This window comes from Lissotriton vulgaris, chromosome 8, assembly GCF_964263255.1.
Source record: "Lissotriton vulgaris chromosome 8, aLisVul1.2, whole genome shotgun sequence".
Lineage (NCBI taxonomy): Eukaryota > Metazoa > Chordata > Amphibia > Caudata > Salamandridae > Lissotriton > Lissotriton vulgaris.
In genome coordinates, this window is record NC_141696.1 from 653,565,989 (window position 1) to 653,579,677 (window position 13,689).

At 42.9% G+C, this 13,689-nt stretch overlaps 1 protein-coding gene across 1 annotated transcript in view; it reads right to left on the reverse strand.

Annotated features, from left to right (window-relative positions):
* Positions 1 to 13,689, reverse strand: part of LOC147697847 (zona pellucida-like domain-containing protein 1) — a 496,253-nt gene that overhangs the window by 256,346 nt on the left and 226,218 nt on the right. The window contains exon 5 of the mRNA XM_086934524.1: positions 6,656 to 6,728. Coding sequence (XP_086790650.1) covers positions 6,656 to 6,728 — 73 coding nt within the window. The remainder of the gene's footprint in view (positions 1 to 6,655; positions 6,729 to 13,689) is intronic.

Below are 13,689 nucleotides of genomic sequence, written 5' to 3' on the forward strand. Positions count from 1 at the left end.
CTGTCTTTGGTCTTTTACATATTTGGTGATTTTAGTACTGTTGTACATCGCGCTGACTGAATATTTGAATATTAATCTGCCTCATTAGAATATGTAAAGTGTTGTGTATTGAAAAAAGGTTGTTGGAAGTACCACTGTGATATTTAACAGTGATTAAAGCACATCATTACGAAAACATTGTGTCTAAAGCCAAGTGGCTCTTTATATGAATGTGTGTTTCGTTTGGAAACACAGTTGTTTAGCCATAACATTGAGAATTATAGGAACAGAAATTGCCAGTGAAGCCCGAGAAGACATACACAATGACTATTGTAAGCATAACATGCTTTTCTTTTACAGATATGTTGTCACTTTTTAACTCATGTTAAATATAGTCAAAGAGTTTACTAAGCACGAAAGGAAAGCTAATCAAGGAAAACGTCTCATTCCAGGACTTCCTCCCCGCAGTTACCCTCCCTAATTCTCTTCCCCCATCTAGCCACTGTGATACTCATTGCAGTTAAGCTTGAGTCAAGGCTGCTGGAAGGTGGGCTTCTTGAGAGTACTGCTCCTATTAACACTGGCATATGATATCCCATTAGCGGAACACTTAGGCCAAAGTAAGACCTGGGAAAGGCTGGTCCCTCAGTTTCACTGGCCTCAAATGTCAGAAGACAAAAAGGAGTTTTCTCGCCACTGTATCACTTGCCAATCCAGTGGTAAGGTAGGTTGTACTACAAAGACCCACCTGATACCACTACCTGTGGTGGGAGTTCCCTTTGAGAGGGTTGGGATTGACATTGTTGGTCCCATGGATCCTCCAGCTGCATCTGGGCACAAAATTATGCTAGTGGTGGTGGACCATGCCACTAGGTATCCAGAGGCAATTACCCTTAGGAATACCACAGCTCCTCCTGTGGGAAGAGCTCTCCTGGGAATCTTTTCCAAAGCGGGTTTCCCTAAGGAGGTAGTATCAGACAGAGATACAAACTTCATGCCTGTTTATCTTACTGCTAAGTGGAAGGTGTGCAAAGTGAATTACAAATTCACCACACCCTATCACCCACAATGCAATGGGTTAGTTGAGAGATTCAACAAAACCCTCAAGGGCATGATAAAAGGTCTCCCTGAAAAGTTTAGATAAAGATGGGATATCCTTTTGCCCTGCCTTCTCTTTGTCTACAGAGAGGTTCCTCAGAAGGGGGTTGATTACAGCCCTTTCGAACTTCTGTTCAGACATCCAGTTAGGGGTCCCTTACGTTTCGTTAAGGAGGGATGGGAGTTACCTCTCAAACCACCTAAACAGGACACAGTGGACTATGAACTTGGTCTCCACTCCAGGATGGCTGAGTACATGAAAAAGGCATCCAAAAACCTTGAGGCTAGCCAGGAATTGCAAAATGCCTAGCATGACCAAAAGTCTGCTTTGACTGTGTATCAGCCAGGACAGAAGGTATGGGTGTTGGAGCCTGTGGCCCCAGCAGCTCTCCAAGACAAGTAGAGTGGGCCCCATACCATTCTTGAGCAAAAGGCAGAGATTACCTACCTGGTGGACTTTGGAACTCCGAGGAGCCCCCATTGGGTGCTCCATGTGAACAGGCGCAAGACAAATGTGGACAGGCCAGACATGGGCTTGCTCATGGCTACTGATGAAGGACAGGAGGAAGAGAGTGATCCATTACCTAACCTCCTCACACAGAACCCTGCTGATGGATCAATAGATGGTGTAGCCTTGGCAGACAGTCTCACTGAACAGCAACAGACTTATTGTAGTAAAGTCCTAAATCAGTTCAGACATACACATGAGGTGGACACAGGTGACAGTCTGCCTGTTAAAAATAAGATTTACAGGCAACCTGATCATGTCAGGGACTGTATCAGGACTGAAGTCCAGAAGATGTTGGAACTGGGAGCCCTCAGATAACCCTTGGGCTAGTCCAGTAGTCTTGGTACCAAAACCTCACACCCAGGGTGGTAAGAGAGAAATTAGGTTATGTGTTGACAACAAGGGACTCAATGCAGTCAATAGGACTGATGCTCATCCAATTCCAAGGGTAGATGAACTAATTGATACTTTGGCAGCCAAGTTCTAAAGTACATTTGACCTGACAGCTGGCTACTGGCTCGCCTTACCCACCCACTCTGTGCCATTCAGGGTAGGGTCTAAAGGGGGGGTCGTCATTTCCGGCTGCTCATTTGGATTGCACTGATAACCGCACTTGTGTGCGTGCTGCAGGCCTGTCTCCATGTATGACCGGGTGACTCGTCTTGTGTCCTGGCTTCGGGTGAAGTGTTCTCAAGTAACACCCACTGAGGTCCGGGTAGTGCTGTGGGGGGAGGGGGGACAGGTTGTGGCAAACAGAGAAGACAAGTGAGTGCCCGTTGTGGACTCTTCCATGCCTCACAGCAAACAGTAAAGCAGTCTGTGGCTACAGACACACGGACGCAGGCGCACAAGAGTGTAGACACAGCATACCGGAGTCCAAGCATCGACCATAGAGGGACAAACCGGTGGGAGGGGGGTCGCCTGCTGTTCAAGCTGCTAATCCGCCCCGAGGTATCAGTGTTGGATTGCGAGGCTTTGCAGGGGTTTATGTGTCTGATGCAAACCGCGTGTTATCCATGCAGAGCCCCTGCTCGGCGTCTTCCATCCCAGCTCCTTCATTTGTGTGCGGACTTCGAGGCGCCTTAGATCATTTTAAGCTGCTGAGCCGCAGGTGGGGCCTCTTTTGAAGAAACAGAAGATTTAAGGGGGGTGCGCCTCGGATGCAGAGTCTGTTCACCATCCGCAGTGAGGTGTGAAATGGCACACACACAGAAGCCACCTGTGGCTTACACGTCTCACTTTTACTCCAACAGAAACTGCTACTATGATTAAACATGTGGTTAATTAAAGAGCTGGACCCACTATTCATATTTGTGGTAGTAAGTAAAGTAAAAGTTTTATTTGCACAATTAATTAAAATCATTGCAAAGTGCACTCACAGAAATAACCATTACATATTAAAAAAAGGGGGAGGAGCTACACAGATGAATTAAAAAAACAGAGAAATTATAAATTAAAAGGACGTATAATAATGTCACTAGGGGAAAAACAAACTCAAGCTAGATCAGAAGACAAAGTTAGGGGAATTAATTTCTGAAATAAACTTAACAAAACGCTCCGCCAACTGCGGGGATTCGCCCCTCATGCAAGCGTCTAATGCTTCTTGGCAGGTCCTGGCAGCCGAATTGGACGCAGCCAGAAGTTTCTTTGAGCTCTGAGTTTTTGGCATATACACAGGATATGGATAAGGTTTTCATCGTCCAGCTTACAGAAGCGACATTGCGATGATACTTCTTTCTTGTATCCTTGGCCAAACTTATATACATTTGTGGTAGGTTGCTAACTAAATATGTCTGGATATCTAAATCAACAAGCGAGGCAGGCTGCCGGCAGCAGGGGGAGGTGTGCGCGCACGCCTCCCGCAGCAGCAGGGTGGAGGAGGGGGGGCCTACGCGATTCCCTTGCGGGTGATAATTGCTACCATATGGTGGCGCTCGCTCCCACAAGGGAATATTAACACGTGCATGCGTTGCCATTGAAGGCAATGGAACGTGTGCACGTTTTAGCCTGAAAAGGGTAATCGATGGATACAGGTCTATTCCTATGCAAAGCATGCGCGTTGGTAGACGAGACCTAAAAACAGCATACACTTATCTATTTGAGCTGTGAAAATGTACGTTATCAAATGCAGAGTCTCCTCTCTTTGGATAGGAATGCCTTTTCTTCATTTAGAGGAGTTACCAATATTTACCTCTCGATTTGGCTAAGGTACCAGAAAGTTAGGGACAGTGTTAAATAATGTTGTACGATCCCCTACTGATCATCATTTGTTGAAAATACGATTGGAGTTTGTTATAATGTACTTTCCTATACTTTTCATATATTTTCCATAGCTCGGATGTTCATCGGAAAATAGATCAGCCCCTCTGAATGGATCACTACATTTACATTTAAATAAGCTGAGAGGCTGGGTCAGTGAGTTGTAATGTTGTTATTGTAAATCTGATCTGCGGGCAGATCTTAAGCTTGCATCCCGGAAAGGTCGACGCTGCCTTCTACCTTACGAAGTCAGTAACTTGAATACCATTAATTTGGGTATTCGAAACATCTGACATTTACAACTCTTAAAAAATACAGAAGTGCTAATTTTCCATTGTGTTGTAATCTCCTCCCACCTCCCCTTTGCAGTGGGTGGTATGCTGAACCCCATCCCACTACAAAGGGTCTCTCACAGTGACAATCACAAGCTCCCCACCTAATTAATACTAATTGGGTGGGAACCTTGCATATGCGAATACAGGCACGAAGGTTTAATTTTCCATACCGGCCTGCATCCCAGCATTTGCACTTTTTCACAAGCTGCAAATTAATTCTCACCCACTTGATATTGATTGGGTCGGCAATTTGTTTCTTTATGCATTAGCCACTTTGAATGGCAAGGGATTTTAGCATCCTTGACAATGCAAAGGATCATGCTGGTTTCAGTGAAATGCAAAACAATGCACTGTGACAAGTCTTTGTGTGCATATGTAAAGTAAGAAGAATCTCTTTTTATAGTTTGTATCTTTGCACCAAGGTAGCCTTGTGAAGCGTTTTCTATTGATACCAATTTTCGTTAACTTTGAATGTTTTGCATACTTCAGTAGAGATTTCCAAAATGGTTTATCAGTCACTATTGGCTAATTAAACCTGATTGTATCAGGAAGATTTTTCTCTTATCTGTCAATTTCTGGTCCGTGAATAGAGTTGCACAAACCCAAAACTGGGCCAGACTAAAAGCTTTCTGATTGGCTGAGAGTTATGGGCTCAATTTGAATCTAAAAGTCCCTAAAAGTCGCCAGTTGTGGTCAGCTATGCAAACCACACCTTGCACAATAAGCATGCGAACTATAACTCGCACATCAACTGTATTCCGTAGACCAGAAGCTTTCTGACTGGATATCCACCTCGTGAGAAGAATGCAAGAGTTGGAAGTTTGTCTCCCGAGTACTGAAAAAAAAACAAATGAGCCAAAAGGGGGAGGGGTAGCATACCCGATCCCCTAACTTGTACAGGTCCCAAAGGGCCCGCAACCTCAAGTCAAATTTGATTTTAGTAAGGGGTTTGCAGACCCCAGAGCAAGCTTTGTGGTTCCTAGCAGGGCTCTTGAGGTCCATCAACCCTGGGAAGGGATTGCAAACCAAAGGCAAGTATATTGGACTTATAACTGGACCCCCTGCTACATCCATGGAAGTGGAACCGGTCTACAGACATGGTGGAACATCGAGCATGGGACTGCAAAACCTTAAAAAAAAACTGTGCACAGTGGGGGATGGCCTCCCATAGCAGGCCAGGTCAGGCTTTGCAGGCACCACCCTTTGTAAGTTCACTGAAGGGATGATACGTATATTCTAGTGATAGTGGCGCTTCCCTTTGTATTTGGTCTATTCGTGATCTGGATCTAGTCTGTTATGGTGCTTAGGGAGGGGCGGGAACAACTGGAATAAAGAGAAAAAGACTGAGAAGAATTATTACTGCTGTGTTTGATACTTAATGTCATGAACATAACATAATTGGTTTATGTGTGCTAGGACATTGCACCACCCTGTAAGTGGCTGAATGCTTTGTGCAGCACTGGTTAGTGGCACAAGTCCAGGTGGGAGCAGGGCCTGGATGAAGGCCAATTTATACACCAAACAATGCAAATTATGAAGCACATCTCTGACAGTTTTATTTTTACCCATTTGAGACAGAAACAACATTCACTTTTACTGCAGCAAATAATGCAGATTATGCAGTCAATTATGTCGCAAATAAGGTAAATACATGATTATGCAGTAAACGCTACTGCCACAGAAAGACATAAATCAACTAGCCCATTGTCAATTATTTTCATAATATTTGTTTTCATGAAAGGTAGAGAAAACCTAATTATTCTATTTGTAATTGGTGCCTAGTGTTAGCTGCGCTTTGAAGAAAACATTTTTTTCAAGTTAACTACTTCTAACGAAATATATAAATAAATAATACATAACAGATAACATGTAATATGGCCGTATGTCCTCATTGTGGGGTTCCACTAACATTTTCAAACCAATTAGTTTTCTGCGTTAAGGTTTATGTTGTCACTAGAAATTCCCAGTGGAAATATTGGGCCATATTTCATGGTTACTGTTATGTGTCCTATGAAACTATGTAAAAGAGGGAGAAGCATTTAAATATTAAATGTTTAGATTATACATCAAACAAGGATTTGCTTATAAAAAAAATAAGATTTAGCTTTTAGCTTTTTATTGTGGCTTCTGCCTTCACCAACTTTCTGTCTCTATCACATGCTGTGAACAATGAATCAGAAGGATTGAAATGGAAACACTTCAGATCAAAGCTCTTGAATGCAATGAAAGCACTTCTTATGACGTGGTATGATACACCAAGCGGCAAACAGTATGAGATACTAAAGGTGAGAGAGGTTTATACATAAAGTCCAACCTAGGAATATTTATTAAAGATTAATGACAAACACTTGCAGCTGCTCAGTCGAACCAAGGCTAAAAAGTGATTCAAATGTTTCTCAGTCCCTGTCATAAGAGTAATCTAGACATGTTCCATAAATCATGGGTTAAAATGTACTATTTTGAAACAATGACTTACCACATACAGAAGCATTGACAGAGTACTGATAAAGCTGCCATTATTAGAATTGATGGCTATTGAATTTCCATATCTGTAGAGAAAAAGATAGTGAATTAGTATGTGTATCGGTGTCATTGGCTCCATATATGATCTATTTTGGTCTATATATTGATAGGATATGTTACGATAACACCACATATTTTAAACCGTTCTTGTCTTTTGATGTCTCCAAGGAGGAAACCAACTGCTCATCCTCACTATGACAGCAACCAGACCAGGCAAAGAATTGCAAATCAACGAAAGTGGCACACACAAATGCCAAGCACTATAGTTTGAGAAAAGAAGGAGCTGCAGCCTTTCTCGTACAATGTTCATGTACCACTTCACTCTCCTGACTGCACCAATGTGTGTAAAGAGGCAGCTATTGTATATACTCACAGATGTTCATGATTATTTTATACTTTGCTTCACCTGATACTTAACGTCTTTGTATAAAGTTACATTCACCAAATTTTTTGTGTACCTGCTTTGTGGTGTTTTGAAAACAATGCCATTAGACACAGTAACTGCAGTACCTGGTGTGGAGTCAAAATGAATGTTCCAAGACTTCCTGAAGACATAGGGGCATATTTTCAAGGACAGGCGATACATTATCGCTGCTTTTATCGGCAGGAAACTGCCGATAAAGCGGCGATAATGGCCTTGATAATATGCTCTATGAATTCCAATCGAAGCCCATGTTAGATGTGAACACATCTAACATGGGCTTTGAATGGAATTCATAGAGCATATTATCAAGGCCATTATCGCCGCTTTATCTGCAGTTTCCTGCCTATAAAAGCGGCGATAATGTATCGCCTGTCCTTGATAATATGCCCCATAATTATTAGGGGCGATGCATGTGCTACATGACCTAAGCTTTCAAAGGGCACTATCCATGCGTAAGCGCTGACTATTCAATCATGCTAACCCTGAATGTAAAAGCACAGAGGGGGGGTATTTGGGAATTCAGTATGCTCAAAATGTACCTGGTTCTTGTGGATACAAAGGTAACAACAATACAACGATTGACTAATTGCTCTTAATTCGCACAGACCCTGAAGAAATGAAACTGGCTTGACACCGAGTAAACCTTTATAACATGGTCTTGTATTATTACATTAGTATTCGTTGACCACGAGCAGATTCTCATCTGTATATAAATTGGTCAAAGGAAATTTAAGAAGTAGTTAAGACACACCTAGTGCTGTTCAGGGTGCTGCACATCTAGCGATTTACATTGGCCTCTAAAGGTATACTTAAATGATTTATAGATGATAATCATCAGCAACTCTAATGGAACAGCAAATATCACTATGCTCAGTTTCAATTGCGTGGGTTGGTTTACACTAAAAGTGACTTTTCGATTTCCAAAAGATCAAGAGGAGTAGGTGTCGATGAAAACGGGTTTGCCCTTTGACAATATGACTGATATACTTTAGGTAGTAAGAGATCTGGTCAGTCAGCAAATATATTTATATCCCTCTAAAATTGTTTGATTCTTACCTTTAACAAACATTTATTAGTTCTGTAAGAATTGCTGAAAGATATGTCATGAGTACAGGAAACCATCCAGGGATGGATATTTGTACTAAAATAAAAATAAAATAGAATCAATTAGAAAAAGAATTGTGAGGTGCAGAACTTTAATGTGGGAGTAGTGGTTCTGCCTTCACAAAGTGAAGAATATGTATATCCTTTTGCCCTAAAGAAATAAGATGAAGTGCTTCGCATGTCTACTCCTTCCTGCAGTTTTGTAGAATGCAGTTGCAGATTTTTGGTATTAAATCATGACATTTAGTAAAAGGCGTCGTGGTGAGAATTATCTCTTCAATTTTCTATTAAGGTATGATGTCATACATTCCAATTTTAGGTTTCACAGCTGACCTATCATTTAGAATAGGGGAGTCCAATGTGGCTCAAGGAGGGTTGTGGCTCAAGATTGGATGGATTATTACAGATTTCAGGATAGACATGTAATAAATTAAAATGTAAAAATAATTGATCTAATGGAACTCATTTACATAGTCAGTGGCCATCCTGACAATCTGGTATAGTATGGCCCTCTTGGAACCTATGCTGAGCATCCTATGTGGAGTAGTTAGCACTCAGGGTAATTATCATCTGTCACTGCACGTTACAGTGCAATTTATGTTCTATTTTCAGGCTGGATTACTAACAGATTTAGCTGCCTGGCAAGGCCTTCTGTAAGCCCCACACATTTTACACACATACACTTATGGAAAGGGGATTAAGTGAGATCTTGCTCGGTTGCCCTCCACGTTTCGCGAAAATCTTGTGGCAATTTGTGAATAATTTCCTTGTGATGAGATGAAAGTATTTATTTCTTTAATTTAGTTTTGGCAACATGATTGTTTTTTGGACAAAACCACTGAAGGGTCAAAATGAGCCAGCATCTCTCTTCTATCCCCGCAGATGCTGCGACACAATGTGGGCCAAAAAGAGTGAGTAGATAGAGAAAGGGGGATACAGAGCGTCAGAGAGAGAGACAGAGCAGCAGATAAGGACAGATTCACAGAGAGGCAGAGACACAGAGACAGAAACTCAGAGAGGGGAAGTGACAAAGAGACAGAGAATGACAGTGAAAGAAATGACTGCAGGTACATAGAATTAGATGTGGCAGTCAGATAGAGAAATATAAAGAGAAGCAGAAATAGTGAGATAAATGCAGTAGTCCTGATTTACAAAAGTAAACGTAAACTTTTGTGTAAGCTTACAATTGTTTTCCTATTTACAAAGGCTTTTTACAAGTAGCATCTTTACGACTACGGAGTCTCCGCACTCGGGATGGAGGCTCCACACATCAAAAGATAGATATTTCCCATTTTTTTATTTGTGGAGTCTGCGCAGTCCTAAAGATACGACTTATAAAAAATCTTTTTGAATAGGAAAAAAATGTAAACTTACACAGAAGTGTAAGTTCACTTTCATGAATTGAGCCCAGAGAAAGAGATAAGCAAACAGGCAGACATATATATTCTTAAAATCAGCTTGCTGAACAATTTTCCCACACGATAAAGCACCTGCTGGTCCAAGCCGTTCAATAAATTGCCTCAGACGAATGGCCCGAGGCTGTGATCTGCGCTCTTTGAAACTGCTTTGGGAGTTTTTTCACACCATTGGGCATGCTATAAAAAGTCACACTATGGTACACATTTACAAGGAAAATGGCGGAGCGCGGAGCTAAAGCAAATTGTGCAGTGCCGCTCTGCACCATTTCCAAAATGCAGGGATGTGCTGTATTTTCAAAAATACTGCACACCCCTGTGTTTTCTCTAGCGCTGGCACTAAAAATAGCACCAACACAGACACCCTTGTGCCATAGTGCAAGGGTGCCTGCATTGCAGGGAAAGATTGTTTATGTGCAGGAGGGTGTCCCTTCCTGCACATATGCAACCAATAATGGTGATTTGCTACTTCTATGTGTGCTACATTCTGCAGTACACATTGAAGTAGCAAATCAACATTATTTAATGATACGTTGATTCTTTATGTGCAGGAAGGAACAACTTCCTGCACAAAAACAATAATTAATGGCGTTTTTCTCTTTCTAAGTGTGCTGCACAGCAAAAATCAATTAGACATAAAAGTATGTCTCCTTGTTGCGCCATCCTAAGGTGGTACAATTGCTTGGCATTAGTTTTTGGCACTGCCTCAGATTTACAGATCCTTGTAAATCTGGGGGATCTTCGTAAAGCAATGGGTTTTGTGGTGGAACTCCCTCTGCAACACCCATTGCACGCCCCTTTCATGCGGATACATGCGCAAAAGGGAACCATATTTACAAAGTGGCATTTTTGTGGCTTATTGCCACTTTGTAAATATGATGCAGGGCATTGAGCTACCGGGACGTCGATGAAAGTTATATTCACGTGGTGCAATCACCTTGTAAATATGCCCCTTAGAAGCCATAATAGCTTTCATAGGGAGTGATAGGTAGATCGATTGCACCAGCGTGCCCAGAAGAAGGCACTTTACATCACAAGCCACATGATTTGATGCTTCAGGCCGCAATTACTTCAGTGGCCATTGCAGAGCTGGTCCTCGCCTCGGGTACCAAAAAACCCAAAAAACTCCAGCGTACATCAGCAGCTATCATGCTGCACATATTCCATGCCATTACTGGTCACCCCAGCTTCAGTCAAGCACGCAGAGCTGTTTCTCCACGCTTTTGGAGTGGAAAATTATTTTATATGCAATTGTACATCATTGATAACAGCTAACAAGGACAGGGTTGTCTCCTACTTAGGCCTATATGGCCAGAGAAAGACACAGGCTCCCATCCTGAAGCTCACTACTCCTATATCCCCTCATGACCACATTCATGTCCATAATCACAACCACTTACAACACTTTAGATATTGCATATCTCATCCATGTACACAATGCAACACCGCCGCCACAATCACACAATGTCTATGCTGCCAAGTTGGACATTTTTGCCATCTGTTTTTTTCCCCTACTATTTTTTAAGAGGAGACCTTTCTTGATTCACATTTCATTCAGGACCTTTCTTTAATCAGACTGGGGGGCTGAGCTCCTGCAGACCATCAAGCTGGGGCGCCATGCCCAATAAGTTAAATCTTACAGGATTGATGTTTGCTGTACAGATGGAACCTGGCTATATGCTGACTATCAACTCTGACATATACATCGTTGTGACTTGGCAGGTAAGTCAGTTTGTGCACAGTGTCATAAAAAGGTTTCCAGAAGCTCTAATGCCTAAACTAGATTCCACTTCATGCCTCTCCCTCCCGTTCCCTTCCACTAACTGTCTCTTTTTTGAAACCTTGCTTGTTCTTTTTCATTCCTGCTTTGTAATATTTTCACTGTTTGGCTGATGACAGTTGATTAGCCAGAAACCGGTCCCAGGATGCTTGTTTCCGGTCCATTGAAGACATGGCTTGGGAGTTCAGGCTGGACTATTCCCATGAGGCACAGGGTCAGACTGATTTGCATATGTCCATGTCTGAACTGGGGTGGCAGAGTGAGCTAAAGAATGATGATGGATTAAACCCAGATCAGTTGACTGGGTGTGAGTGCTTGCAATGTTCAACACTCCGTCCATCATTCCCTTTGGTTTTGCTTAATTTTCACTGTTTCCCATTCTGTGCCACCCCAGGCGATGGTCTGAGCTATATACATTCTGTTTAATTGATTTACCTTCTTTGCCTTTGGTCAAAGTCTGATAATGAAAATATGTCCCAGTCCCCAAAAATGAATGCAGATGCCCACCTACAACAACCTCCTGCACAAATTGAGCACTGCCAATCACAGACATTGATTGAAGTAAAATTCCAATGCTGTGCTGTGTCCCTAAAGACCACCCCAAGGTATAAGTCTAGGAAACTGCTACCAGCTTTCCTCTCAGCTTCTCTGCTATCGATGCCAAGCAGGCAGATCTCCGCTGTATGCAGCCGGGGTCTGTTTTGAGCTCTCTCTAAATCTACTGTGACCTGAAGCGTCCTAACACTAGTCAGCCCTACACCATCTGAAAAAAGTCTGAGTGTAAAAGGGGCAGCTAGTGCAGCCCAGGTTGGTAGAATGAAGCTACAAATAGTCTATGGGGTGTACGGTATGTGTGGCGCGGTGCAGCTAATTTAAATGATGTATTGTTCATGAGAGTGTATGAATGCTCTAGGGTCTGTTCCCACCCCTTTTTCTCAAGGGTCTGCCAACAATAATCTTCCATCTATCCCACAGGGCTAGCAGGCCATCCAATGCACAGCAATTATCATTCTATAGAGCCAGGCTATCAAGCGAGGATTGTGCCCGAATGTTATTAGGATCTGCAAAAGGTCATGTTTAGAGGGCTATTGGTCTAGAGCTCCCATTAGTTGTTCTCCACAACCACAGACTCCAGGGTTCAAAAGGAGCCCTCCGAATAACAGTCACTTATGTAGGAAGGTAGGATCTAACTGCATAGTTACCTTCACATTTTTCTGGTGTTTTACTGGTTTTTGACTAGTCTGACAGGGATCCTGCTAATCAGGACCCCAACCTATCTGATTTCTCCCTTAAATTGACATACATGTACTGTGGTACACTCTAGATTGGATAATGGGGTACCCTTATCAGTCCCTAGTATACATGGTATATGGTACACCATGTACACAGGGCATAGGTACCCCAGAGGCCTCCCATGGGCTGAAGCATGTATTATGCCACCCACGAGAGGCCCTACAAAATGGAATTCTAGGTCTGCTATTGCAGCCTGTGTAAGATGGTGCCTGCATCACTTACTTTAGATATAGGTTCACTATATCTAATGGTCACTACACTTAAAACTCACACATCACCCCTATAGCAGTCCTTAACAATCCTGAAGGCAGGGTGCTGGGTTTTATGTTAGAGGGTGCCCCTGCATGAGCAGAGCCTCTCTGCAGCCTTCGGAGACCATTCTCCCAGGTTGTCTGTGACTCAGCCGGACATATAGGTAGAGGTGCATTATAACCTTGCTGTAAATTCTATCTCAAAAATGGCTGCATAGAAACATATCAAGTTTGGTATCAGTAATTGGTGTGAGAGGTATGATTCCACCCTTCTGAAGCGAGCTTCGTGGGGTCACTGGTCTTACCGGTGCCAGCCTTCTCGACCCGGACAGCACAAAATGGATGTCACCGACCAGAGACCCTTTTCTGCCCTACTGCTGCTGAGTTAAGCACGAGCAGAGGAAGGCAGCAGAATAGGCATCCTGTCACAGGGAGCTGTTATCCCCTCCCAGACAGGATTTAGTGAATTGGGGCTGGGTGAGTGCACTCTAAGAATGTCTGCACTTGGGCCACATTTGGTGTCCCTGTGCAGAGCCCAACTCAAACCAGTTCTGGGAGCCATGGGCTCCTGCTCTGGCATGTAATTGGATAACGGATATGGGTTTAGCGCTGCCTCTGTTCTGCTCCTCCCCTAGGAGGGTCCCCTGCATCTGTCCAACCCTCTCCGTGGGTATTAAATGGGTTATCTGGCAACAGGACAGAGGATTTTACGTGGACAAG